We start from the raw sequence: 27,071 nt of genomic DNA on the forward strand, positions 1-27,071 counted from the left end.
TCAGGCAGTTTTGCTTGTATGTGTCAACAACTTGTGTTTGTTTTTTGCTTTTTGTTGCCTTGCATGTCGATCCAGCATGTTGTTATTGTAAATGGCCACACATATGTATATGTACATGGTTAAGTTGACAAACTAACAAACAAGTAAACAACTACACTAACAACAACAATAACAATAACAAATTACAGCAGTTGCAATGAAATAGGTGCTGCCAAATGCTAGAATTTATGCTGCATCAGCACTTTAGCAGCTAATAGGCTCATAACATAATCCATCAACAGGATAACCATCTTGATTATGATAAATTAACGGTAAACTCAAAGCCTACCAAAGCATTCGAAAGCTTTAAATATTCAGGCCAAGTGTGCATGCTATTGTGCACTGCAAATATGATTAGTTTATAAGTCAATTTTAATGGAAGTGTAAACGAGACTCATTTCAGCTAAAAGTAAACTGATTTACTTAGTTGACTCTTTGATTAAAGACAAAATTGCTTAAGTACAAACTTAATTCGAATTTGTAGTTACAAATATAGCTGAGGCTATATTTTGAGGTTATTTATTTCTCCCATGCTGTAAACAAATTGGAAGTTGCTTTGCACAAAGCCAATATACCCATTTCGTGAAGAGGTATGTCAAATTATTTGCTTTAGAAAATTTATAGCCAAATATAAGCAATAGCTGAATATATGATAAAATCAGGATCAGGATCTTATATGTATGTATATTGATTTATACTGACTCAACAAATATTTGTTTTTGGGTAGTAGTATTAATATAAGAAATATTATATTATTATAAGAAAATATTTACATTTTGAAACCCATCAACAATTTGTAATATATCGTTGCCTTTTAAAATTTGCCAATTAAAATTTTAATTTGTGATCAGAAGAACTGTGAACTATTTTGGCGATTTTTTAGCTGGCAACGGTTATTGCCAGTTGGTTATTGATGAGGCTCATTTGAAGCACCTGTCGTGGGCAGGTAATTACTTGATTGACTACCGCCGAGACCTTCGACGAATCCCTCGAGCTATTACACACATATGCTTCAAAGTTTACGTTGTGTGGCCCAAATTGTTTTTAGCGACCTTAAACATACAGTGGATATAGCTTATATATGATAGGTCATAAATCAGAGTATGCATTAGATATATGTATTCATATGTACATGTAACATGTATATGTATATAATAATAGTTATGATTTAAAAAGAGAAATGCATTAATTAAATGCATTTAATTTAATTCGAATCTATATTATTCTTTTTAACTCTATTTCTATTATATTCATTAGTATTAATCTTTAACAGATTATATTTAATTGATTATACTTATGTTGCTCATCGATAGTGTTAATCATATAAGTATAATGAATAACTGAATTGAGTTGATAAAGCCTAATTAAATTATGACTTAATCAATGTTTATTTTTGTGTAGTTAGACAGGCGAACTACCTATTTAGGCTTAAAAATACTTGTTATATTTCCAAGCTAATAAGACTTCAAAATATATCAGTTTTTTTTTTTTTTTTTTTTTTGGTCAGCTGTTATCAAATACTGGATCGACTTGATATTCTGTTATCTGGAAGTAGGAAAATAGAGAGATAAGCAAGTCCGATGTTTCGTGTACTCCTGCAGTCGCCATTTGATACGCATTCTGTCCGGACTGACACATAAGAGCCAATTCAGATAAAAGACCATTTATTGGTTTCCCCCTATCGGCGACATGAAACAGATAAAATGCCTGATAAGCTTTCTGGAATCCAGCTCTAATGTTTGCCTACTCTTGTGGATGACTCTATGTGTGGTGATCTATGCCTACCTGCCGAATATGCCTCAAATTGTGCCCCAACCTGAGATCGCAGTGGATCCGAACATGCCGTACAGTGAAGATCCGCATAAGTTGATCGATTTTCATAATTTTGAGTACATTATCGAGCAGCCCTCGTGTGCGCCCCATACCCAGGCGCTTATCATGACAGGCGTTCAGCGATACGGCAAACTTGGGGTCATGTGGCGACCAATTCAAACTCTCAATCCTCACTTCGTCTCCTCTTTCTCTTCGGCACTGTTGCGGATGACGAGCTGCAGTCGTCGCTGCTGGCGGAGCACGAGCAGCACAACGACTTGCTGCAGGGCAATTTCTTGGATGGCTACTACAATCTAACCTACAAGCATGTAATGGCCCTCAAGTGGTTTCACACTCGCTGCGATCAGGCGCCGCTGTTGGTTAAAGTGGATGATGACATCTTTCTCAATACGCTGCAGCTGCAGCATCACCTGAGCCACCCATCCTCAACCTGGAATCCTCTCTCCGCTCTTCATTCTCAGCGGCAGCTGCTGCTGTGCGCCATCAACAAGAAGGATCGAGTAGCACGTTCCTATTCCTCCAAGTGGCGTGTCGGTTTCCGGGAATACCCTCATCGTTACTATCCGCCCTTCTGTCCGGGCTTTGCAGTCTTCTACTCCTCGCAGGTGGCCAAGCGACTCTACTTTGCTGCTCAACGTAGCAACTTTTTTCGACTGGATGATGTCCTGATCACTGGCATTCTCTCCAAGCGCTGTAACATTACTCTAACAGATCTTACATCTTATGTGCTATATCCGAATAAACTGAAGCTGCTGCTTAAGGGTCGCCTGGAACCAGAAGAGTATCTAGTTTCCTGGCACAAAATGTCGCCGCAGCAGATTTTTCGACTGTGGCAGCTACATGGGATGGTGAATACAACAAATACAGTAAAATAATGACATAATATAGCCTAAAAGAAGCTAAGCAACTTCTTGTGGGGCGATAGATCTCTCAGATAATGTACATACATATAAAACTCTTTGATCTTGCTTTAAAATATTTAAGTGTATTAGTTGCTATTAATTTATTTATTGCATTAATTAATTTATTTAATTTCTGTATCTAATGTATGCCAAAATAAAACATATTCTACTTTAATAACTACGTTAGCATATTAATAATAGTCGAAGAAATTTACACATGCATACCCATTAGTGTTATTATCATAAATTATATAAACATATAAACTTATGTCCATAAATCACAAAAATATTTGAAGAATTTTGAATTGATTTGTGTGCTATCCAACACTTGTTCACTGCACGGCTTGCCTACACACAGTGTTGCCAGGTTTTGAGACATAAAAATAGCAAAATCGTCTCTAAAAAATAGCTGAAAATAGCTAAACAAATTTTAAAATAGCTTACAAAATAGCTGAAACCTTTTATTTTTAAATGTTATTTAATAATGTTACAATTTGGTCCACATCCAAATCATCATCAGAATTATATTTTTGATTAACTGGAATCATGTTTAAATGGAATCATGGAAAATGTTTAAATTTTTTGCCCAAAGGCGCCAACCGCAGTTTTATGTTTTTTTGTCGCGGCATGCATTTTAATATCGTGCAATTTGGCAAAAACACTGCATTTGCAGTATATACAATACGCCCGCCTGTTGTCTGACTCATCCTCCTTAATCCAATTCTTAAATTCGGTGATTGTTTTCCAGGAATCACGAAATTTCTGCTTATATTTTTTATCCATCACATACAATTAATGCCAAGAAGCGCGCCAAGAAGAATTAGCGATGGTGTAAATTCACAACTGATAGTATAAGTACGATAAAGTCGTGGTGGTAGTATCGCGCAGATCATTACGTACAATTTGGGACTTAATCGAAAAATGTTTTTTTTTTTTTTGGCTTTAAATACTAAAATCAAATTCAAAATATTCGTTTGTAAAATAGCTAAATTTATAGCTAATAGCATTTTCAAAATTTTCATAGCTTTTAGGGTTCAAAAATAGCTAAAAATGCTATTAAATAGCTAATCTGGCAACACTGCCTACACAACAGATGTTTCATCAGCTGTTGTATTCAGTGCTGTAAAGTGTGTAAACTTGCATGCTGAACTGGAACCAGCTAGTTCCATTTATAATTAACCAGTTTGCGAACGAATGCGAATATGCGCATAAAATAACAGTGCAAAAGCAAAGCAGGAAAAAAATTAACCATAAAGGAACATTTGCAAGATGTCTGTGCTGCGTTTTCTGGTAACGCGAGAGGCGCTGGCAACGCTAACAAAGCGTTCACTAGTGCCGACTTTCCAGAATAGTCGCGCAATATCATCCTTGGCCAACAACAACAACAACAACAACAGCTACAAAGCGATTTTCGCAGCTAATGCCATTGAGGCCCCAGCGCAACAACCATGGCAACAACAACAAACACGCGGTCACAAGCGTTTTGGTCATGGCGAGGAGAAGACACCTCGGGTAACCAAATATTTTCATTTGATGGTGATCACTTTGTTTATCATCTCGGTGCTGGACTGGGGCAAGTAAGTAGCCGTCGCGTTTAATCAATAAATATCGTTTAATGTATGTATGCATCTATTTATAGAGTCAAACGACTGCTCGTGCCCAAAGTGGACGCCGATGCGGGTCAGCGTCCATCTGATGCGGCTGGCGTCAATGGCGAAAGCAATTCGGATAATTCTGACAGCGACGAGTCGGACGACGATGACGCCCGCCTGAACCCACGCGACGGCAAGAAGGTTAAGGAAAAAGTTGGGTTTCGCGAGCGCAAGGTATGCGATATATAAAGTGAACGGTTTCCCGAAGTCTATCTAAATCTTTTGTGACTATGCAACTGCTGTATCTATAAATATTTACTACTTTACTTAAGTTGACTTATGCCTTTTGTTTCTCTTTATGTTTGCCCGTCAAATTTTCTGTTGCCATCGCACACACTCCACACAAATCAACAAACACAAATCAAACAAACATCATAAATCCATAGATTATTGAATACGAGAATCGTATCAGACAATTCTCAACGCCAGATAAGATCTTTCGGTACTTTGCCACGGTGCGTCTACAGGATGCCACACAGACAATCGTATGCATGACACCCGAGGACTTTTTGCGCTCTATCTATCCGGGCATTAAGCAACCAGATGGTAATTCTGTTATATAGGTATATTTAGATTGTAAATACTAACACGATCACAGCGGATCACAACAGCGTCGCAGTTTTATGTTGGCGTCAGCTTAGTTCTTTCGATTTCTGTTCAATTTTGCAATTCTTCCTCTTGTTCTTTCTCTGCTTCTGCCTGCACTGCCTGCGTGCCCGATCGCACTTAGCTAAATGCTAAATCGAGTAACTAAAAATTAAAAATTAATTCTTCCTAAACGCTTATTGCTTAGATTATTGAGTATGAGAATCGCATCAGGCAATTCTCGACGCCAGACAAAGTATTTCGCTACTTTGCCACCATCCAAGTGCCGGTCGCCGATGATCGCCATGAGGTCTACATGACACCAACCGATTTTTTGACTAGCATGACGCCAGGCATGAAACAACCAGATGGTATGTGGCTTCAAAACCTCTGACCGTTATTCCACTTCACTCTGCAAACTAACTCCAAATTCAGCAAACTATTTGAAGGCCAATACTAAATAATATTTGACTCTTGCAGGCCTGGGTCTGGATCAGTATCGCCGCTATGATCCCAAGGTAAGAAAGATTCTACTTTCATGATTTAAATATTACTAATCGAATAACTCTTTTCTTGTAGTCCGTGGGAGAGCAGTTGAATTTGCAATTGGAAAAGAATAGCATATTCTATAAGCTGGGTTCCTATGGCCTCATCACCTTCTCCGATTACATCTTCCTGCTCACCGTACTCTCCAGTAAGATGATACAACGACGACGGCTGTTATATCAAGTTCAAGTTTATGTCTCTTGCAGTTTCGCGCCGCCACTTTGAGATCGCATTTCGAATGTTCGATTTGAATGGCGACGGCGATGTGGACTGCGAAGAGTTCGAAATGGTTGCCACCCTGGTGCGTCAGCAGACCAGCATGGGCACTCGGCATCGGGATCATGCGAATACTGGGAACACTTTCAAGGTAATTGTGGTCTGAATGGACGGTGTGTGCTCTCTCTCTCTCTCGCTCTCAGAAGAGTTCCATGCAGTGAGCGAGTATTGAGAATGCTGTACTAAACGATTTTTGTATTGTATATTCTCTGTCTTTTGGCTTTAATCCTTTTGAATACGCGTGTCCGTTAAATGCGTGTCTAACTGTGTATATACATACTTCTCCTCCTTTATTTGACTACTAACAGTCCTTGAAGGTACTTTATGTGAAAAGAAAAACCCTTTTAAGCTTTCTGTTTTGCTACCGTATCCCACACCCACACTTAACTCAACTAATTATTGCACCTACTTTTCATAATAATACCTGCACACGCCCACACCTGTTTCTTTGTATATTTGTTAAAACATTTGAAATCGTTTGTCGAACTTGAACTAATTGCGTTATCTGCATTCCTCAGGGTGTTAACTCAGCCTTGATAACGTACTTCTTTGGTCCAAACATGGACGAGAAGCTGACGATTGAAAAGTTCTTGGACTTTCAAGAGCAGCTGCAACGTGAAATTCTCTCGCTCGAATTCGAACGCAAGGAACCCAATGCGGATGGTAATATAACAGAGGCGGACTTTGCCGAGCTGCTGTTGGCTTATGCGGGCTATCCGCCCAAAAAGAAGCAAAAGAAGCTAAAGCGTGTGAAGCGGCGCTTTCGTGACCATGGAAGGGGCATATCCAAGCAGGATTATCTCGACTTTTTCCACTTCCTCAACAATATCAACGATGTAGATACGGCGTTGACTTTCTACCACATTGCGGGCGCCTCAATCGATCAGCAAACTCTGCAACATGTGGCCAAGACGGTGGCCATGGTTAACCTGACCGACCACGTCGTGGATGTGGTCTTCACTATATTCGATGAGAATAGTAAGTCATGGAGCATCAGCCCCATTTACAGTCAATTTAATTCTCGATTTCCATATTCCTTCCAGACGATAACCAGCTGAGCAACAAGGAATTCATTTCGGTCATGAAGAATCGCGTGCAACGCGGCTTGGAAAAGCCCAAAGATACGGGCTTCCTGAAAATGGTGCGTTCGGTGTTCAAGTGTGCCAAGGAAACCAAGCCCGTGCTTTTGGATATCTAATTAATTGTCTGTTATTTCCCTCACGTGGATTCTCGTTTGTTCAGTGCTCAAAACGCACTTCTTAGTCATTTTACCTACGCTTGCTTCAATTTATTTTAAGTAAACTTTACTTTAAACGCAGTTCTTAACCAACTTTTGAGCTGGTCAGCTGTGCATTTTATTCGATAATTAGATAGTTAATGTAGATAATGCACTCGATTCCTATTTTAATACAATGAGAGAATGCAATTATGAGAATATGCGATTTTTCATATAATTTTCAGTTTGACTGTCCCAAAGGTTGATTTCATAATACATTTTTCTTGTATAATATAAACACATTTTTACATATATTGTGCTCTTAAACGTTTTTAAATATATAATAATATTTATAATCTAAAATAATATTTATTTATAATATATATATATTGAGTTTTGTTTTTTGATACAAATAAATAGATGAATTATTATTAGCGCTGCAAATTTATGGTTTAAATTATATTGCCAATGAAAAGTTCAGGCCAATAAATTATGAAATTGAAGATTTGCAGAAATCCAAATTTATTGATCTATTGATGGAAACTACTTGAATTGGAATTTGAAATTGTTCAATCTAAGCATAAAACATTAAATGTTTTCAGAATCTCTTTTATAATGGAAATTATAATTTAATAGAATAATCTTACATCTAATATAACAAATTCAGGAAGTGAATAAATAGTATATTCCAGCGGCTGGTGCCTCGCCTTCTCAGTGCAGTATTTGTTGGAATGCAAAAGATTTAACAAATGGAATGTGTATATCTGTATATAGATCATTGATTTATATTAGGCCACATCGACATCCTGGTCCTCTTCATCCAGATCATCGACACTCAAGCCATACAGCTCCAGGTCGTGTTGCTTCATATGCTCCGTATAGGCATCCAGCTGGGTGAAGCGCACTTGACACTCGCAGCACTCCAGCCAATCATCCAAAGAGCTATCGCCATCGCCGCTATCCGGTGATCTCTGTCCGCTACGACCACGTAAGCCCGTCTCCGACTGCGCGTCCAGCCCATGCGTTGCCTTGTGCTCCATGTAGTGCAGATAGTCCTGATACTTGGCGGGACATCGAAGGCATTTGTACCAGCGATCGCGCATATGGGTCACCATATGCTTCTTGAGAGTGGAGCACTCGCGGAAGGGCTTGCGGCACTTGCTGCAGCTGAACGGCTTCTCGCCGGTGTGGATCATGTAGTGGCGCTTCAGGTTGTGGCGTGTGCCAAATGGTCGGTGGCACAGCGGGCAGGGGTAAGTGCGTCGATTGCGCGTCACTCTCTGCAAACGCTTTGGTGCCACATCGTTGCTCAGCGAGGATGAGGAGTTGGCGCTGCTGCAGCTGCGTGGCAGGGGCGGACGCGTTAGGGCAGTGACAGTGATTGCGGGCGGGGCAGGTGGGGCTGGCGTGAGTGGTGGTGGTGCGGGCACCAGCGTGACAAGCAATGTCGGAGGCAGAGTTGGAATTGGCAGCGACACAACTTCGTTTTCGACATGATTGTCTTCCGGCAGGAACTCTTGATCCGTGTCCTGTTCCTCCTCTTGCTCCTCCTGTTCGTCTTGCTCCTCCAACGCTGGCTCAGTCTCATCAATTGGCTCTTTTTCAGCATCCAAAGCATCACAGTCCTGCGGAGCCAACAACAAATTCTTACCCTCGCACTCCGCACAGCGCGTAGAGTCCTGCTCCATGGGCGTATGAATGCGACAGATCATGCATATATAGCGCGGATCATTTATATGTCGTCGGCGATGCTTCTTCAAATCGCTAAACTCCCGAAAGCGACGTTCGCATAGATCACATGGAAAGGGTCGCTCACCTGATTGGTGGAAATTCATAAGATTCATTTAATTTTATGATAGATACTCGAATAATTATGTAATATGTAAAATAATAAATTATTTTAATTTTTCGATGTTGTAAACATTACTAAAATCTTAAAAAAGGAGATACTAGATAAATTCTCAAGTTTCTTCTTAAATAGCCCCCAAATTTTAGTAGAGAAAAATATACCTAATAAACTCTTCAATTTTTAAATATATCTATATATTATTTTATAAAATTAAAATAATCATTATTTGTCTTACAACAAATTTGTATATATTAATCAACCAATTATTATTTCATTTTATACACCAAGGACGGCAATAGAAAAATTTAAAAAAAAGGCTAGAATTAAATATAAAATCCTTGGAGTTTTCAACTAAGCGAATCGGATCTGAGATTCAATGTGCTTCTTGAGGAGATTCAATCAAATCCTAAAGGCTTTCTATATTACCCACATTATATGTTAGCTCTCAGTTTTGCTAGATTTTCTCGTTTCAGGCCACACCTGTTGCACAATTGCTGCTCTCACCTGTGTGTATCATCATGTGACGGCGCAGATTATAATTGGACTGCACCTTCTTGCCGCACGCCTGGCACTGGTAGAAGTGGCGACCGCGTCGCTTTATGTACGGTCTCGGCGAGCGCTTGCGGGTAGCTGACTTCATGGGTTGTTTCTCTTCGTCATCCGATGGCAGTTCAATGACCTGGAGTGCTGGCTCCTCCAGCTCACAGCTGACATTCGCGACAGGCAAATCTTCAGCATTTGTCTCCTTAGCCGTCTGCTCCGCATCTCCATTTTCGCTTTCGCTGTCGCTCAGCTCAATCCTGGCCACGATGCGATGATGGCGTTGCTTCAGTTTCTTTACCAGCCGTTGCTTATCCGTCATCGGGCGTTTCTCAGGCTTCAAGCTACGGGCTGTGCTAATCAACATCAGTGGCGGCGGCCCCACACTCCCCTCGTCATCGTCTAGCAGCTCGATAATTTGTTGCTGCTGCTGCGGCCGCGGCTGCGGCTGCTGCGCCGTCTGCTGCTTTTGCTCTAGCTGCTGGCGTCGCAGCTCTTGTTGCTGTTGGCCGATTTGAAAGAGCAGACTCTTAATCTTGGCATCGTCGATGGACACAAAGTTCTCTTCCGGCTCGTGGTATTCGTAGCTCACAGGATCTGGTGGCAGCAGCTGGCAATCGGTGTCGCAGCAAGCAGCATCGCAACAGCCGGTAGCTGCGCAGCAAGTGGGCGTTGCGCTGACGCAGTCGCTGCAGCAGTCAGCGCAGCCAGCGGACGCAAGCTCCATGCCCTGCAATAGACAATGAAAGGAAATGAAAATACACGCAGCATAAAAAATATTCATATAGATTAGACTTAACAAAAGACAGAGGACAAGATTAAGAGAGAGAGTGAGAGAGAGATAGAGAGAGAGAGCTTTTGCGCCTGTGCATATGCTATGCTTATTACGCTAATTGCCATTCACATCCTTGCGCGATCGTCTATAACAATAACATACCTTGCCGCAATACATTAACAATCCGTAAACAATTTGCGAAAAAAAAACGAACCAAACAAAAAATTCAAAAGGGGGAAAAGTAATTTGTGACTGGCGCTGCTTTTTTTTGCCGTGGCTGTTTCGCGTTGTTAGCCGAGGCCGAGTGAAGAAGAAACTGGATTCGCAGTTCGCTCGCCCGGGCTCAGCAACCTCGACAAACGCCAAAAGTCGAGTTTCAGTCGGCCCGCTGCCTCGCCTCTGCCTTGCTCGCTGCTCACTCTGAATCAACGAAGCGAAGCAACAACAACAATAAGCAAAAGCAGCGCGAGAAACAAAACAACGAGCGCAACAGGCAAGACGACATCGACGTCGGCGTCGACGCGCGCTGCAGGCTTTTTATTTTTAATGCACGCGCATATTGAAAACAACAACAACAACAATAAATACCAAATAGCTTTGGCGACCCGGCAAGCTGCTCCTCTTTGGCTTTTCCCCTGTCCCCACCCACACGCGGTGCCGTTGCGTGCGTTGGCTGTTAACTTGATTTTTCTTCAGGCGCACACAGCTCCAAAACCAAAACCAAAACGAAAACGAAAAACAAAGAAAATGCGCAGGGCGAACCAAAAGCAAGGCCCCAAAGAAACGCAACAATAATAACAACAACAACACCAACAAAAGCAACGATCGCGTACAGTGAGAGCAAAAAGAAACCAGCGAGCGTCGCGCGAAACTCAACTCACGATTTTCAAGATTACTTCGAGCAGCAAACGGCGAGCAGTCTAGCAGACGCCGACAATGTTGGGGAGAGAGAAGGAGGCGAGCTCCATTAAAGCACGACCGAAGCGAAGCGAATCGTGGCAACAACAACAACAATACAAGCAACTCAACGACGACGACAACAACAAGAACAGCAGCCACCACAGCAGAAGTGGCTGCCGAGCAGCGCGAGCTCCGTGCGCAGCCATTTCTTGCTGCTCTTTTTCCTTTTTGGAGCAACAACAAAAACCACAGAGTTTAATTATTTGCGATGTCTTGCTTTTGTTTTTTATTGTTGTATGTTCATTTTATTGTTAGGTCGCTGGCGTCAGCGTTGACGTCGGCATCGCTGTCGACGTTGTCAGAAAAAAACTACGCATACACATATACGTATATGTATACATACAGATGTATGTATGTATGAATGTTTCTCGTGGCTGTGTCAGCCTTCGGGCAGTGTTGTGCAACGGAACAAAAGAGGTGCCCTTTTAAACATACACGAACCTACTCAAAGGCATGTCTGTATGTATGTACGTATGTACGTAGCATGCCTATCGCTCTCATTTGTATGTATTTAGCGTGGGTGGTTGGTTCTGCTAAGCCGATCGCACGTCACACCAATATCGACTGCCATTCTTTCGCTTCCACCTCCTCTCGCCTGACTGCCTGGCTGCCTGGCTGCCGGACTGCCGAGCGCGATGCGGATCGTGACTGAAAGTACAAATCGAGTGTGAAACTTGTTTTAAATCAGCGTACGCCCATTCGCCCCCAGCCTAGGCAGCTCGCAAATAGTAGACTCGTTGAGTGCCTGCCAGAGTTGCTGAGTGCAGAGCGATGCTCGGCCAGTTTGTTCGAACTTTTACTGAGCCAGACGGACGCACACACATACATATGTACATATGTACATTTGCATCGGCAAATGTAAACACACTCACACACACATACCCACACGCCGCGATAATTATATCAGAGTATCAGAATACTAAAAATAAATATTATCCCATAATGGCTTGGCTTATTATTAAAAATAAATACACAACTAAAATTACCTATATGATCGAGCAATTAAAAATAAATATAAACCGAAGATCATCGGATTGGTTGAGCAATTTAAATTTTTTTTTTTTTAATTTTACTAGGCTATGAAGGCTATAAAATAATAGATTTAATAGATTTAAATCTTATCGAAATAAAATTAAATTCATCTTTAACAAATACATGGCCAAAAGTTAATGGCTGCTATCTGAAAAACTTTTTAAAATTTTAATTTTATATTAGATTAAATTACAGTAAATTGTTCAAATTCTATTACCCCATACTCCTCCCATTTTGTATCCTCACAAGCAGATATAATAGAATTTTTTTTTTTTTCGTTCTATTGAAAAAAATATTGTTTATTATGTTTTTGTTTTCATTTAAAATAACATTTTGAAGCTAAATATTTAAAATTCGCATACGAAGATCGGCTAAATCGTAAGACAAATTTGTATATAATTTCCGATATAATCGTTTATCCGCTATAAATCGATCGGATTTGAAACGCGGCAATTCATACGCACATTTACATATATAAGAAACATATTTGGCAAAATTGGATTGGTACTACCATCTAAGCGGGCTAATAACTAAGTGTACCGTAAATAGGGCTAAATATAGCTATGTGGGTCTATATATGTATGTATATATATTTAAAAAAAACTGTGTCATAAGTATTTGTGTATTATGTATCGAAACGGCATTGGCAATGAATGTGACACATGGGATGGGTGATGGGGGAAAATATGGAATAGGTGAATCGGAGTGTGCCATTAACATATTAAAAAAAAAAAAAACAAAAATGTTGCTAACAGTATATGGATATATAGAGGATATGGGCGATGATTTGATATGCAAATATATACGAAAGATCTGGCATAAAACAACTTAATTATGTACATTACTTAAGGCTAAGACGCGAACTGAGAAAAGCTCGGGACATTGGGTGGGTGCTGGGTTAGAATAACGGTCGATTGGTGCCATCATAAGAACTACGTCTATAACTAAGTGCTGGCAGCGGCATATACAAATTAGACAGGGTATAAACGGCTGCAGGTTATCTATGGTACAGTGCGATGTGATGGATCGCTTAAAGCTTTTGCTGTACATCCATTTTGGTGGCTTTGCTGCTGTCCAGGGACAGAGACGTGCCCAGCTTCTCGTGGTTAACTATGAACTTCTTGGCCCCGGAGAAGCCCTGCTTGTTGATGTAGAAACTCTTTTGGGCAAGCGGCGAGCAGCCATCGTCGACAACAAGGCGATTCAGAAACGTGGCCCCCGTTTTGGCCCCACTGTCGCACGAGGATGACTCAATGCTGATGGTCGAGCAGCCACCAATCGATGACGTCTCGCTCTTGGCATCATCCATTAGCGTGGCATCGTCCACCATGTCGTTGACCAGCAGCTGGGGACCGCCGAGCGCACTGCTCGACGAGGCCGTAGACAAGATGGATGAGGTGCGACTGCGACAGGTGTTCGTGTCACTTTCCGGTATGGAGATGCCCTCGTCGATGCTCTGGCTCTGACTGCCGCCCGCCAGGCAGATGCCATCCAGTCCATTCACAGGCAGAACGTTACTGGGCGAGGCGGACACGGGCGAAGGGCAGCCGCTGCTGCTGCTGTTGTTGTTGTTGCCGGCGCCATTGTTGTTTGTGCATAGCTTCGATATGAACAGCTTGGGCGTAATGCGTCCGTCATAGGTGCCCGAGTCGGGACTGGGGCACACAGACGAGGGCGATTGGCACACAGGTGATGAGCCGCGGCTGCAATTGAGAGATGAGTTTAATAATTATATCAAAAATCAAGTCTGATCTTAACTTACCTATCGGTGAAGATCTTCTTTGGCGGCGGCGGGGAGTAAACGCTCCAGTTGCTGACGCTGGGGTTGTTGTCGTCCAACTCGAATTTACGTTTGACGGGCGCCAGAGACGATGGTCGCATCGGAATGGGCGACATGGAGCGCCGTGTGGCGAAGGTGCGGCGTGTCGGCGAGGGTGAGTAGGGCAGTCGCATGCCGGCTCGATTGCTGGTGGGACTGGGACTGGAGCAGCTGGTGCTGTTGCTGCTGCCGGCGGGCAGCATCGTCTGCAGCGGATTGGAGAGCTCATCCGATTTGCAGGACCAGTTCTCTGTCACCAGTGTGAGATCCTCCCAGCTCTGTGAGATTTGAATTTCGCGATGCACCTCCCGCTCATGGTTCACTTCGCGGCTATTTAGATCGGCGCATTCCTCCTGTCGCAGCTGTGAAACGCGAGGCGTAAGACAGAGCGGTGTGCCCAAGCTCCCCCCGGCACCGTTCAGCGCCGGACTGTAGCTGGCCGAGTAGCGACGCGCACGTGGTGTGAATGGATTGAACACTGGCGCCGGCGACACTTCCCGGGAGCTGGGCTGTGAACGTATGTGTATGCTCTTGCCAAAGCAATCGATGCCTGCGCCAGTGCTCAGGCTGAAAGTGGAGCAAATGCTGCTGTCGGAGCGCTGCTGTGGCTGCGTGTGTGACTGCTGATCCTTCTTCTTTGGTGTCTGCTCTTTGGCAGCCGCGGCAGCTGCTGCGGCGGCGCGTGTCGTCATGGGCGTCGGCTTGCCCGGCAATGTGCGTATGATAGGCACGCTGACGCAGCGTTTCAAAGTCTTCGAGCTGGAGCTGGTGGTGGCACTGGCCGGGGCCTCCAGGGTATCCATGGGTACCGAACTTGCATTTGTCTCTGTCTCGGCTAGCGTCTTGCTGGGCTGCTCATCGCTGCTGTTGCTGCTGCTGCTATTGCTGCTAGCGTTCGTATCCATTGAAACGAGTCTATAAATAACAAACAAAAACTATGTATTTACTATTTTTTGCTATGTGCTGCGGGCTGCTGACGCTTAGGCTGTGGGTATTTTTATGTTTCGTGGGTTTCAGTTGCTACAAAATTGCTTGTCAACACACATTCGCACACATACACCTATTTAGTTACTATACATCACACAGAAAAACAACAACAATAACAACTACACACATATTTTGTTCTTGCTCGCTCACTCGCACTCAGCTGGCGCTGGTTCAGTTTTAGGTCGTTCGGTTCACTTGGGCAGCTCATGTGGTGCATGTGGCGTAGTTTGCTAGCAGATCTAAGTTAGGATTTGCCTAAAATTCTCATATAGACGCTAGAGCAGCTCGACAATGCTGTCGATGGCGATGTCGACGTCGGCGCCGTCGTCGTCGTCAGCGTCACCGTCGCGCAGCTTGACAATCTTTTTTCGCAGCAACTGCGTGCGTTGCGAGTAGCGAGGTTTTTGCTGGCTTTTTACACCAATTATTTAGACTCAACGCATGCAAATGTTGGACAAATTAGATGGGCAACAGTTTGCGGCATCTTTTGTTATGTATTTGGTGGCTTAATAAGTTATCTAAATGCTTTAATTTACTTACAAAGTTATGTCCTGTGATTACAATTTTCTGCAGCCAGTTTTAGTTTTTTCTCAGTGTTGAATAACGATACAAGCGCGGTCACCAGGCACGTTCAGACATTCGAGTAAAGTCAACGATAGCATTGAGAAAATTAATGTTCCCTGGCCAAACTTGTCAATAATTTAATTCAATTAACATACAAATATATTTAAAAATATACTCTTTTAAGGGACAAGTCATAAATTTAGCTGACAAACGTTTGACAGTAAAATGCGTGGCGTCATTGTGATCGAATCTGACTGACGAGTCGCATGCCTATGCTTGACCAGCAGTACGCTGGGTTGTGACGTTGTGCAACACTGGGTGAGCGCGTATATTTAAAATGCGCCGCAACGCAGCGCAATATGCATTAAATGATTATACGCATTTAATTGAAAACGCAATTAAGAAAACAGATAGACATGTAATATATATATATTTTTACTATATGCAAAACTTAAGAAAATGGTCGCTCTTATATGTTTATATAAGCTAGATCAGTAATTTGGTTTTAAACTTAATAAAAATCACAACTAATTATAATAACACATTCAGAGATGCTTCATAAAGTTTGCATAAACTAGTATATGCTTTAAATAATATTTATATATAGTATGTATTAGTAATGCGGAACTTATATAGTTTCTTCCAACTTAATGAATTTATAATACTTTTCTTTCTTTCATCATTTTTGTTGTATTTTTGTTTCTCATTATTTTGTTTTGTGTTTGCTTTTGCGCAACTTCCATAGGTGTTCTACATCTAAATTACATTTTAAGTTAATTTCTTTGTTAGTTGACGCCTGTTACGCTTCGTGGATTCATCTTTTGTCTCCATGGATGGTATTCATTTGCAACAATTGAAATCGCTTACATCTTACTTGAGGAAATCAAATGAGAGTTCAAATCAATATTCATATATAAGCATCCTACAACTAGCTTGCAGTATTGTAATGAGCGGTGTATATGTAAATGGAAATCGAGTTGCATTCTTTTAGTTGACTAAGTTGGCAAACGCATGAGCTGCTGTCGCGAGCGGCGGGGTTCTTCAGTTGGGACTGTTCCTTTAGCCATCGGCCAAAGCGGGCGTTACCCAGCCATACTTCTCGTGTGTTTTGACCAGTGAGCGAAATGACTCCTCTGCCTGGCGCCTGCAACAATTGAAAATACAGACAAGAAAAACATATATATAATAATACGAAACAAATTGAATCACATTATTAAATGGCAACAATTCAATCGACGCACCGACTGAACTCCTTTGTACTTTTCGGTTTGCGCGCGATGCGACCCTGACCCTTGACTACGCTGGCTGCAAACTGCATGATGACCGCCTCCACGGTATATGCGCTGGCCCAGCCCCTCGGTGTGAGCAGCTCCATGCAAATGGCGCCACCCTCCATCACGTAACCCTTCTCGATGCGCGGCTCCACGACGCGCATGAAGGGCGGCGCGAACGGAAAATTGTCGGGAAAGCTCAAATGCAACAGAATCGCCGGCACATTCATTTCAACCATGTCGCTGGCCAACGGCGAGTCCGGATCGATGACATGCAGACGAACGTGCCACTCAAATAGGCTGTCATTGACTAGTTCCACCTGAAAGAGTTGATAAATGGACATCAGAATTGTGCTTTAGTGGACTGCATTTATTTTTATACCGTGAAATACCATGGAAAATGGAAAATCAGGGTATAAATATTTTGGTGGGATGAATGTAACAGACGGAAGGAAGCGTGACAGGTAACATAAAGTATATACAATAATACATTTATATATTATGTATTATAATAAATGAATAATTATTGACATGCTGATAATTAATTTAACGAAAAGGAATATGAAACATGTAAATTTTTTCAAAGTTAGCACTTTTTTGGTCATTACCGTAAAGACTGCATCCTTTTTGACCTGCAGGCGTTCCATTTCGCGATACTCCTTCATCAGGCGGCGCGAGCGTATGGAGGCATCAGGCAGCATCAAGATCGAGCGTCCTGCAGTGGGAGCCACTCTGTAAAAGGAGTAGAGTTTAAAATACACATATTTATATGGACATATATTGACGTATATAGCTAATGCCATCAATTACTTGTGATCCTGGCGACGACGTTTGCCCGGCGATTCGCAAACGGGCTGCTCGTCGGCAACGCGCACGATGGCATTCTTGGGACTCAGCTGAGCAGCTGCGGCGGCTCCTAGTGCAGCAGCTGCTGATGCAGCCTCGCCAGATGCTCCAGCTGCAGCGCCACCGTTGGCTGCGGTGGCGACATCAATGTTGTTGTTGTTGTTGTTATTGACATTCTTGCTGCTGTTGCTGTGCTCGGGTCCATCGGTTTTATCGCAGCTCTTGTCGTTGCTGTTGTTGTTATGGCTGTTGTTGTTGTTATTATTATTATTATTATTGTTGTTGTTGTTATTATTATTGTTGTTGTTGTTGCTGGACTTGTGGAAGATTTTACGAATTGCGGTAACAACTCTCTCTTTGGAACGGGATGACATCTTTGCGGTGTTCTTTGTCTGTTGCTGTTTTCGCTCTAGCGGTGGAATTTATTTCTAATTACAAGTTGGGTGTTTGGAGTGTGTGTGTGTGTATGTATATATATATATATCTGGCTGTCGAATGAGTGTAATATTTGTTCAGTCTTTTTCATATAAAAATTGGTTGTGCAAAGACAGTTGTGCTGCAATTAGAACAGAGAAGTAAATTAATTTCAGTGTTGGAAAAGTTTCTATACAATTTAAAAATCTGCCCATGTTGGTAAGTGGAAAACTTTCTACCTAAAGTTGCAAATTTTGCCAGTAAAATTTAACTATGTATATTAAAAAATTCACAGCATATTGAAATTAAAAACGTCCCTGACCTACGCCCATTTCGTGTAACCTTGGCAAAGATAATAATAAAAAAAAAAAAAAAAGAAAACATCATGGGGGAGGTTCGGCACTGGAATCTATTTTGTTGTAGTTAGGTTTTGCTTTATTTAAGGATTTCTGAAGATTACCTCGTTGCTCCAGCTCTCTGGCATAGGGTAACAAAGGGACACTTCACACTGCCTGCTCCACACATACAAAACCCAACGCCAGCAACATCCTTGACAACATTTGCCACGCTTATAAAAACAGCAGCAATAAAAAACAAAATATATATGTATATACATATATTCATACGAGTATATATGCAACGTTCGCAGCCAACTAAGAGCGAAGCAACAGCAATAGCAGCACAATAAAAAACAAAAGGACTATGGAAAAAGTAGAAGCAACGACTGAAGTATACCCAAGAATTTTATTATCAATTTTATAATATTTTAATATTTTATGAGGAGTGTACCCTCAATGTGCAGAGCTGAAGCCACATGTTAATTTTCCATTATATTTTATATGAGACGGATACCCTATAAGAGGACATCTTAAAATTGCAATTTATTAAATAATATATGAGTATGAAGTATATTCTATAATAAATGTGAAGTTTGTCTTTTAAATGTATAATTTTTTTGTATACTTTATTTAATAATATATGGAGTATACTTTATAGATCTTGAAAATATTTAAACTTTTTAATATATATTTTTGATAGCAGAAAAGTTAATAACTGTGAATCGTTTTTAACTCGAATTGTGGAACTAAAGTATTTTACGATTCCAGTTTTCTGCATTTTTTGGAGAATTTTAATGACTGTATTAAATGTTTTAATTAAAATTATTAATGAAATAAATGGCGAATTAGCATCTAGGTCAAAACCGGATTTGTTATGTATGGTAAATTTAACCTTAAGGTATCAATTACACGCAGTTGAAATAGTTCCAGGCTTGAAGCTTGATGTCAGAGTCTCATGTTTGCTGATTTTTATATTATTTACGAGGTATTTTCTGACATGTGATGGGAAGATTAAAAAGAACATCATAATCTATATATTTATTTTTTACAAACACACATAAATCTTATATTAAATTTTCTTGTTTTCCAACAAACGCGCATTCACATTTGACTAGATCAACCCAACTCAGGGATCTCCTCAAGCATATCTGTAGATTATTCCTTTGGAAGAAAATTCTTTTGCGTACGCCCAAAACATCAAACTCTTTTTTGTTGCTCACAATTTCAATGGATATGAGAAACTTATTGCGACGCAGCACCCAGGCAGTCGGGTGCTTGTGGGGCACGTTGTAGGACCCCGGGGGGATGAGGGGCTTTTAACTTTTATGGCTAAAACTTTTTGGGGCCATGCGCATGGCACAGTGGATGCTGTGTGGATGTGTGGGCGGTAGATGTTTGCCAGCTAAGGTGTTGACCATGAGCCTAAATTGTTCCACTTGCGCATAATTAGCCGTTGCTAAGGAAACGAGCAGCAGGTGGAAACTAGGGTTCAGATTGCAACGAAGCCAAGCCAAGGCGGAGCCAGGAGCCAGCGCCAAATGGCCAAGGGCGGATTTGGTATTATGTTGTGTATTTATGATTATTATTGCTATTATAAAATGGACAACTATGAGGTTAACTAAGATAGTGAATCACTCAGGGGCAGCAAACACATAATTCACCATAATTAAAGTAACGAGAGCTGTGAGGAAATTAACAAGGATAATTCAATATATGGAGAAAATGAATTTCAAACTGTTTGCAACGTTCTTCGATAACAGTTAGAAGGCACGGATAATACATTGATATTCATGGAATTTCTTCGACAAAGTTAGAATTCATCTTCTAATTCCTTGGAATTGCCAACAAGTTGTAGCAAATTGAATCAGTAGCTGCCATAGGTTGTCTGTAAAACAAATTATGATTGATTGATGCATCGCTGGACAGGGCAAAGCTCTCGCTATGGTCAACAGATGCCATTAGCAAGACGACGGACACGTGTAAACTGAAAGTCGATTATTAATAGCACATAAAACTCATTAAGAGCGCCAATGGGCGACAGAGGGAGACGGAGAGAGAGCGGACTTCAGTTGAGGTCTATATCGATTCACTGCTGATTGAAATTTTCCTGTTCAGCAACTATTTATAGACTGTTGCAAGTTTTACACTTTTGCTTTCAGCTGGTGGGCAAAAGAGAGAGCTGCTAAGAGGCATCGAGGCGCCAGGCCAAGACCAGACTAGGCGACAAGGAAACAAGTTCGCCACAAGCATGAAAGCGGATGGGGGCTGGGGGGCTAGAGTATGGAGATGGAGAAATGCTGACTAAGACTGGCCAGACATTTTGGTATTGTCTCCAGGCATCCAGCTGCGAGGGCAACGGCGCGCGACATGCCATTGAATACAAATTAAATAAACAATTCTGTTAAGTAAATGGAAATTGAACTATATCGATGCTATTTGACAGCTCTGAAATAATGGGCGACAAATTGACTCGCCGATTCGAAATTTGAGCTGTGTTTTGGATGCGTATCTAACCTAATCTGTCTGGGCGAAAATCGATAAGGCCTACCAGCTCTACACGCACTGACCTATCCCGAGACGAGAAGCATACATATGTATGTATATAACTAATAATACTCTTCGCATATTCATGATAATTTTAGATTGAATCTATACAGAGCTGAGGGTGGGCAAATGGCCCTCATAAAATCTATTCCAGGCTAATAACAAAATGACGGCGCTAAAAGCAATGCTATAGTTAAATTGGCTTTTAATTTTACTGCTCAATTGGCAACGGCCATGAGCTCGGATACAGGGTGTTCTGAACAATGATGGTAGTTGTAGGTGCTTACCATTGCTTACTAAAACGATAATTTAAAAAAAAATTAATTTTTGTCTTTAAAATATCAATTAAATAAATCAGCTCTTTTAAAATGCATCTAAATTTGTTTTATGCACTCCTTGTTCACCATCAAGCGATAGCTATCGATTATTATATCGGTACGTCATATATTTTCAAAAAAGCCAGTAGATCAAATCGAGCCGTCTACCAACACTATTAAATTGGCAATTGCTTGCCTGAAGCGTGGGAAAGCGATCAAATCAACAAAAACAATTTAAATACTTTTATTTTGTTTTATGCATGATGTGTTTATACATGCACCTTTTGGCTGGTATAAACAACTTGCCTGGCAGCGTTTATTGTTGTTGCACAGACATGCAAATGCGCTGCTGTTGTTGTTCTTATTATTGTTGTCGCATGCAAATCACAAGCGCAAGCACACGAAACAACGTCATAATGAAAGCTGCTGGCAAGCAAACACGAAATGGAAAACACAACAGAAAAAAAACGTTAAACTATAAACCAAATATCTGCTGTAACTTCCTTATGCATTCGCAAGTATTTTGCATAATATTGATTTTTAGCTGCAGTTTATAGCGACTTTTAATTGCAATTTAAGTGATATGCAAATCAATCGTATACGCACTATTTATCAACTCTGGTGCCGGCCAGTCTGCTACCAATACTGAAGCAGAGTTATTAAAAGCGCAACGGAGTAGAATTGCAAGAGACTGGGACAATGCGAGTGAGAGTAAGAGTGAGCACGAGCTAGGCATTTGTTTGCTTGCTCCACAGTTTCTTTGTTTGCCTTTGACAGTGAAATTTTTTTTCTTTTTGCGTTGCACTTTGCGCCTGTCATGGCAATCAGTTCTGCTGCTGCCACGAGCCGTTGTGCTGTCTCTTTCTACCCCCCTCAATCAGTCACTCTTACACATTGAGCACGCCTGTGTGTGTGTGTGTGTGTGCGAGTGTGCATTGTTCTACTTGCTCATTGGTAGCCCGTTCCCGTTCGGCCTGCTGTTGCCGTATGCCTTTATTTATAAATTCTGGCTCGGTTAATACGAGCTAATTGAATTAAGCGCGGTTTAAAGTGTGCAAACGCACTCATATTAATCAAAGCACTTGCGCTTCCTGGTTAGCATTTGGTGAAAAGCTGACTGCTCGCCAAGGTCGTTGACTCGATCGTAATGCACGAAAGCCTCTCTGGAATAGCTTCGATTATGCTATCTCATTGACAGTACATTTTTCGGCTAAGAAGCTTATTCTACATACTAAATTGGATATTTTTTAAATGGCAAAAGCTCACTCTGCGCTTAACATTGACCTTGATGTGCTTCTATTTATCACTCCATGGCTGGAGCCGGCTTCTGCGCTGGCATTTCATTTATGTTTATTATTTGAAATCCGTTTCGGCACGTAGAGGCAGCCGCAGCGCCCAAAAGCAGGCAACACAATATGCCTTTTTATGTTTTTTACCATGCTTTGTTTCAGGTTTTTTTTTTTTTTTTTTGGGTGCGAGAAAAGGATGCAAGCTATGGATGGGTCTCTCGATAACAGCGTTGCGCGTGTCCTGTGCAAACGGAAGCCATTTATGAAATTGCTTTCAACAAGAGCGACAGCAACAACAACAACAACATGCAGGAAGCTTGGACCTGGGCGACATGCTGACGCGTGTGTCATGTGATGACGGCAATGGGCGGCTGGGCTCGCATTTGCTGGCTCGGTTAGCGGTTCGATTATGGCCCCTGTCGGTTGGTGGATTGGTGGAGTGGCCTGTCGGTCCAATTGGATCGGGTGTTGTCTGAAGGGCCATTAAGGCCGAGATGAGCTGTTAACGGTCTAGGCTGTGAATTGCCAGGGAACGCGCTCTCAACATTGGAATGGAACGGGGCACTTATTAAACCTCGCTATAGAGTTTTCACTTATTAATGTAATATTATCTGGGTTAACTTCAAAGTTGAAAAAGGTGTACCAAATATATTTAATTTAATTCGAAATAAAAAAATATTTTTTTGCGATCTCTGCACCTTGTGATTCATTACAACCTTTATCAATGTTCCTGTTGCTATACACAATGACGTCATGTCCTTGGGGACAGCAAGGTGAAAAGGGCAGCTACAACAGCAACTTGAGCAACAATACCCAGAGCTGCAGGTACCTGAAGACGCAAGACTGACACATGGCTCATGTTGATGGAAATTGTTTATCACCTCGACTGGGTCGTAGATATTATGCTCATGTAATATTCATAAATTCACTGCACAAAGCAATGAACCTCGCCTAATCGGCGCAGCCTTTGCTATTTATAGTCCTGGCACACACAGACAGGTAAATGCGTTAGCGTGGGCGGGGCCGTCTGGGCCGGCTCGCAATCATGTGCATGCATAATCAATTTACGACTGTGCGAATCGAGATATTCATTTAGGCGCTGCCTATGAAAGTCAATTCGACTACGTTGCAGTATTATAAAATGCTTAGGCCAAAAAGCTCCAAAGGCCAAAAAGCTCAACGGGAACTGATCAACCACGATTTAAATGCAGAACGCGTAATGTCAACCCTCATTTTAGGGATTGGATTATGCATGATGTGCTGCCCGGATAAACAATAGTTAGTTGGAAGTACTCAACAGAGATATCCTGTAAAAATACAGACACAAACAGATGTAACTAACGAACGATAAGAAAGAACTGTTTTAAATATTTTTGTCCTGAGTGCGGAAATTAGTATGTATGTCTGAAGTACTCTCTTAACTCTATACAGATGATTACTTATATATACATATATTTTGTATAAATAAAATAATTTAAAATTCATTAAACTATTTAGAGGAAAGTATTAGTAGTAAAGTTATTGAACGTTGCTCTGAGAGTACTTTCTATAATCCAGAAGATATGCGTATATAGACTATAGTCGTAATCACTATATATGTATGTATATACATTTAACTGTCTATATCTGTACATATATATCTCTACATCTGTATATCTAATTCTCTATATCTACATACACACATATATACATGTATATATTTGCTTTTCTTCATTATACCAATTTAGATACGACATTAAATGTCACCCCATGGGCTCATATAACATATGTCCTCTGTCTGGTTACATCTACTAACTAATATCAAACCCTTTCTTCTTTCTCCAACCCATTTCATTGCGTATCAAGCAGTATAAACAGTTAGTCAGCAAAAGCCGCAGGCTATGTGTTAGAGCAGGATGGGCGAACCGCTGTCAGCTGTAGCCGTTTCATTCATACTCACTCAGACATTTCCGCATTCCCCACTCGAAACGCGTTCGGTTCCATTCATGAATAACACACAATTTGGGACGAACTTTGCCTTCTTTGCGTTGCGTGTGGGCGTCGAGATGTCAGCAGTAAATAGAATTGGCGCATATTCAGTCGGTTTATATTATTTATTTTTGTTCCCTCTTGAAAGTCATTTGCAGGCTTGAGAGCACCACCAGCAACAACAACAACCACAACAACAAGTACAATACAAAAGAACTTAAAAGACAACAACAGAGCTGAGAATACTGCGAAGTTTTACTGATTCAGTGTGGCTTGATTTAAGAGCTTCGTTTGAAAAACAGAAACTTTTGAATTGAATATTTAAGAGGCAACATTATATATTCTAGAAGATTAGTTGTTATACCACAATATACTGATATATTTATGGTGTTCGAAGAGTTTTTATAAACTCTTGAATGCGTATATATGAATCTCACTTTAGCCTTGGTAATTCATTTCTCTTACATTCATTTAAGCGAAGAACAAGTTTTTGCTGACTAACTCCTTTCTTTTTCGAACCTTTAACGGGAAGGAAACCTTAAGGCAATAAATTGCATTTGCTGCAATGATTATTTATTTCGATACAACAGGAGAAATTTTGTTATTTAGGTTATATACTTATGGGGACATTTATTGTTTTGTTCCTGGAATTCTCTTTTACCGCCTGGTACAAAATATTATTCAAATGTTATTTATTTACAGCTGTGGTTATAAACATAGTAGCGTGACTGAGTTCTAAATGTTGGATGACAAAAAAAAAATTTACAATATCAATTAATTAAAAATATTACAATTACTATTCTTATGACCGCAGCTGTATGTACGCACATAGATACATCAGTATGTACACATACATATGCATATATGCATGTATGCGTTGATAAGACGAACGAAACTAGGCTACTTACAGAAGGCTGGACCTTGCATGCGTTGCTTGTCGTGCAAACACAGCTTGAGCAATTAAGACATAAGGTGCGCAATCATTCAGAGTGCAATCTCTTACTATGTATCATCAAATGTGTAATCTTCTTGCTTCTTTTAATTTTCAAATGAAAGCTTTCACATTAGCAAAACGAACGAGCAACTGAAGCTTGAGTTGAGTCAGTTGTTCAATGTCATATTTGTTCCAGTGTTGAAAAATAGTTGAATATTTGCCCTGTTTCTTAGTTGACTTATAGAATATTTAAGAGAACTGTCCAACAGCTTGGCGCCTTGGCCCTCGTCTGTAGCCTTCGCAGCCCACGAAAACCACTCAAATTTTCAGTATCAAGTTCAATGAAAAGCTGACATTGAATGGACGAGCATTTTGTATTCGCCCTCCTGCTCGCACCCTTTCAATAATATGCAGCATCAGAAAGCGATGTCAGAAGCTAAAAGTGCAATGCAATAGAAAAACAGACACCAACAGCCACACAAACCTGCATACATATATACACAAACACACACACATATTCATACATACACTCAAGAGAAGGCTGCCTCACATTGACAACAATGGCGCTGGTAGCGCAATGTTTCCATTGAATTTATTGAATAATAATAACAAAAAAAAAAAAAAAAAAAAACTCGACGAAAGATGTGGCTGGCTGAGGTTAAAAGCTCATAATTGGCAAATTGATGCTGACAATTGTTACAGTTGCGGGCCAAAAGAGCACAGCGCCAACAAAGGGATAGATAACGGCACTCTCACACACACACGCATGGGCACATCTAACAAATGTGTATGTACATACACACACACTATACACTCGCAGTCGCATATATTTTTAGGGCTCGCGTTGTGACACTTACCAGTTGAGGAATTGCACTTCTCTTTCCTTGCTGTCAGGTCGTTCTTATCAACAAAAATTACTCTTTGTTAGCTTGTAACTATTTGTCTTATTGTGTCTTCTTGTTATTCCATTTGTGCGCAATATTTGAGTGTGCAACTATGTATTTGCTTTACACTATGCAATCGTCGCGATTAATTTTTAATTATTATAATTAACAGTAAATCGAACGTAACCGCTGGCAGAACGTTTCTGCAACTCACACGAAAACACCCACCAGACGTTGTGCTTGGAATTTTTTCTGTTTTGAGTTCGAGCAGCACACGAAACATGAATGTTAACGCTTTCGGACACAGTGTTTTCCTTAAATGTTAGAAGCATATAAATTATCGAAGTATCGATATCAGCACTGTTGAACAGCTGTTGCCGTGCTTCTTTCGTGTTGGAAAATACACTGGAACTGCATGCTGACGGGCAGGCTAATTTCTGTCCAAATGTTAAACAACAAAATTAACTTTTAATTTTAAAAACCAAAAAAAAAAAAACAAACAAAACGGAAACACAAAAAGACGCACTATGAGTCGAACATAGTCGTCATCGTGTTGAAATCAGATTGAATTTTAACTTGTCAGTCATAAAATACTTAGAAAATGTATAATACTAGATGTTGCAAGCAGTGCAACTGTCAACTAAAAAATACCAAATATACGAAGCAACTGCCGTTAAGTAAAATTTGAATT

At 40.9% G+C, this 27,071-nt stretch overlaps 4 protein-coding genes and 1 pseudogene across 12 annotated transcripts; 2 read left to right on the plus strand and 3 right to left on the minus strand.

Moving 5' to 3' along the window:
• Positions 1-1,533: 1,533 nt before the first annotated feature.
• Positions 1,534-2,952, plus strand: LOC108609611 (beta-1,3-galactosyltransferase 5-like; annotated as a pseudogene).
• A 925-nt stretch (positions 2,953-3,877) lies between these two features.
• MICU1 (Mitochondrial calcium uptake 1) lies at positions 3,878-7,361 on the plus strand. Of its 2 annotated transcripts, none has more exons than XM_018003020.2 (8): positions 3,878-4,351; positions 4,414-4,600; positions 5,220-5,382; positions 5,492-5,529; positions 5,591-5,705; positions 5,764-5,924; positions 6,352-6,811; positions 6,877-7,361. In XM_018003020.2, exons 1-8 carry the CDS (start codon positions 4,044-4,046, stop codon positions 7,029-7,031), a joined length of 1,587 nt encoding a protein of 528 aa, XP_017858509.1. In that variant the 5' UTR covers positions 3,878-4,043; the 3' UTR covers positions 7,032-7,361. The 2 variants fall into 2 exon arrangements, with proteins under 2 accessions (XP_017858509.1, XP_017858510.1); XM_018003021.2 differs by lacking the exon at positions 5,220-5,382 and adding an exon at positions 4,813-4,972 and having other exon boundaries at positions 3,882-4,351.
• Positions 7,362-7,554: 193 nt separating this feature from the next.
• LOC108610745 (uncharacterized) lies at positions 7,555-11,997 on the minus strand. 4 transcript variants are annotated; one of them, XM_089465408.1, is made up of 3 exons: positions 11,095-11,997; positions 9,403-10,168; positions 7,555-8,865 (listed from the first exon to the last, which is right to left on the minus strand). In XM_089465408.1, the coding sequence occupies exons 2-3, from the start codon at positions 10,163-10,165 to the stop codon at positions 7,838-7,840; spliced, it is 1,791 nt and encodes a 596-aa protein (XP_089321534.1). In that variant the 5' UTR covers positions 10,166-10,168; positions 11,095-11,997; the 3' UTR covers positions 7,555-7,837. The 4 variants fall into 4 exon arrangements, with proteins under 4 accessions (XP_089321534.1, XP_089321533.1, XP_017858511.2 ...); XM_089465407.1 differs by having other exon boundaries at positions 11,047-11,104; XM_018003022.2 differs by lacking the exon at positions 11,095-11,997 and adding an exon at positions 10,802-11,076.
• An 805-nt stretch (positions 11,998-12,802) lies between these two features.
• LOC108610743 (uncharacterized) lies at positions 12,803-15,757 on the minus strand. Of its 3 annotated transcripts, none has more exons than XM_018003013.2 (3): positions 15,552-15,757; positions 13,968-14,939; positions 12,803-13,908 (listed from the first exon to the last, which is right to left on the minus strand). In XM_018003013.2, exons 2-3 carry the CDS (start codon positions 14,927-14,929, stop codon positions 13,236-13,238), a joined length of 1,635 nt encoding a protein of 544 aa, XP_017858502.2. In that variant the 5' UTR covers positions 14,930-14,939; positions 15,552-15,757; the 3' UTR covers positions 12,803-13,235. The 3 variants fall into 3 exon arrangements, with proteins under 3 accessions (XP_017858502.2, XP_017858503.2, XP_089321535.1); XM_018003014.2 differs by lacking the exon at positions 15,552-15,757 and adding an exon at positions 15,162-15,380; XM_089465409.1 differs by lacking the exon at positions 15,552-15,757 and adding an exon at positions 15,139-15,380.
• A 231-nt stretch (positions 15,758-15,988) lies between these two features.
• LOC108610748 (ubiquitin-conjugating enzyme E2Q-like protein CG4502) lies at positions 15,989-26,928 on the minus strand. Of its 3 annotated transcripts, none has more exons than XM_018003026.2 (5): positions 26,354-26,928; positions 17,657-18,248; positions 17,455-17,578; positions 16,817-17,166; positions 15,989-16,719 (listed from the first exon to the last, which is right to left on the minus strand). In XM_018003026.2, the coding sequence occupies exons 2-5, from the start codon at positions 18,064-18,066 to the stop codon at positions 16,635-16,637; spliced, it is 969 nt and encodes a 322-aa protein (XP_017858515.1). In that variant the 5' UTR covers positions 18,067-18,248; positions 26,354-26,928; the 3' UTR covers positions 15,989-16,634. The 3 variants fall into 3 exon arrangements, with proteins under 3 accessions (XP_017858515.1, XP_089321537.1, XP_089321538.1); XM_089465411.1 differs by lacking the exon at positions 26,354-26,928 and adding an exon at positions 25,471-25,630; XM_089465412.1 differs by lacking the exon at positions 26,354-26,928 and adding an exon at positions 21,912-21,932.
• Between the last annotated feature and the right edge of the window lie 143 nt (positions 26,929-27,071).

Source organism: Drosophila arizonae, chromosome 3, assembly GCF_054131065.1.
Source record: "Drosophila arizonae isolate 15081-1271.41 chromosome 3, UAZ_ARI_1.0, whole genome shotgun sequence".
Lineage (NCBI taxonomy): Eukaryota > Metazoa > Arthropoda > Insecta > Diptera > Drosophilidae > Drosophila > Drosophila arizonae.

Bases quoted from the DNA above. Each gene is read 5' to 3' on its own strand.
- LOC108610745 (XM_089465406.1), bottom strand. The intron at 8,866-9,402 runs GTGAGAGCAGCA...TCCACCAATCAG, and splicing joins TCACATGATGATACACACAG to GTGAGCGACCCTTTCCATGT.
- LOC108610743 (XM_018003013.2), bottom strand. From the start codon at position 14,929: ATGGATACGAACGCTAGCAGCAATAGCAGCAGCAGCAACAGCAGCGAT. The intron at 13,909-13,967 runs GTAAGTTAAGAT...TCTCAATTGCAG, and splicing joins AAGAAGATCTTCACCGATAG to CCGCGGCTCATCACCTGTGT.
- MICU1 (XM_018003020.2), top strand. From the start codon at position 4,044: ATGTCTGTGCTGCGTTTTCTGGTAACGCGAGAGGCGCTGGCAACGCTA. The intron at 5,383-5,491 runs GTATGTGGCTTC...TGACTCTTGCAG, and splicing joins AGGCATGAAACAACCAGATG to GCCTGGGTCTGGATCAGTAT. The intron at 6,812-6,876 runs GTAAGTCATGGA...TATTCCTTCCAG, and splicing joins CACTATATTCGATGAGAATA to ACGATAACCAGCTGAGCAAC.
- LOC108610748 (XM_018003026.2), bottom strand. From the start codon at position 18,066: ATGTCATCCCGTTCCAAAGAGAGAGTTGTTACCGCAATTCGTAAAATC. The intron at 17,579-17,656 runs GTAATTGATGGC...CTCCTTTTACAG, and splicing joins CGTCGTCGCCAGGATCACAA to AGTGGCTCCCACTGCAGGAC. The intron at 16,720-16,816 runs GTGCGTCGATTG...CAATTGTTGCAG, and splicing joins AGTACAAAGGAGTTCAGTCG to GCGCCAGGCAGAGGAGTCAT.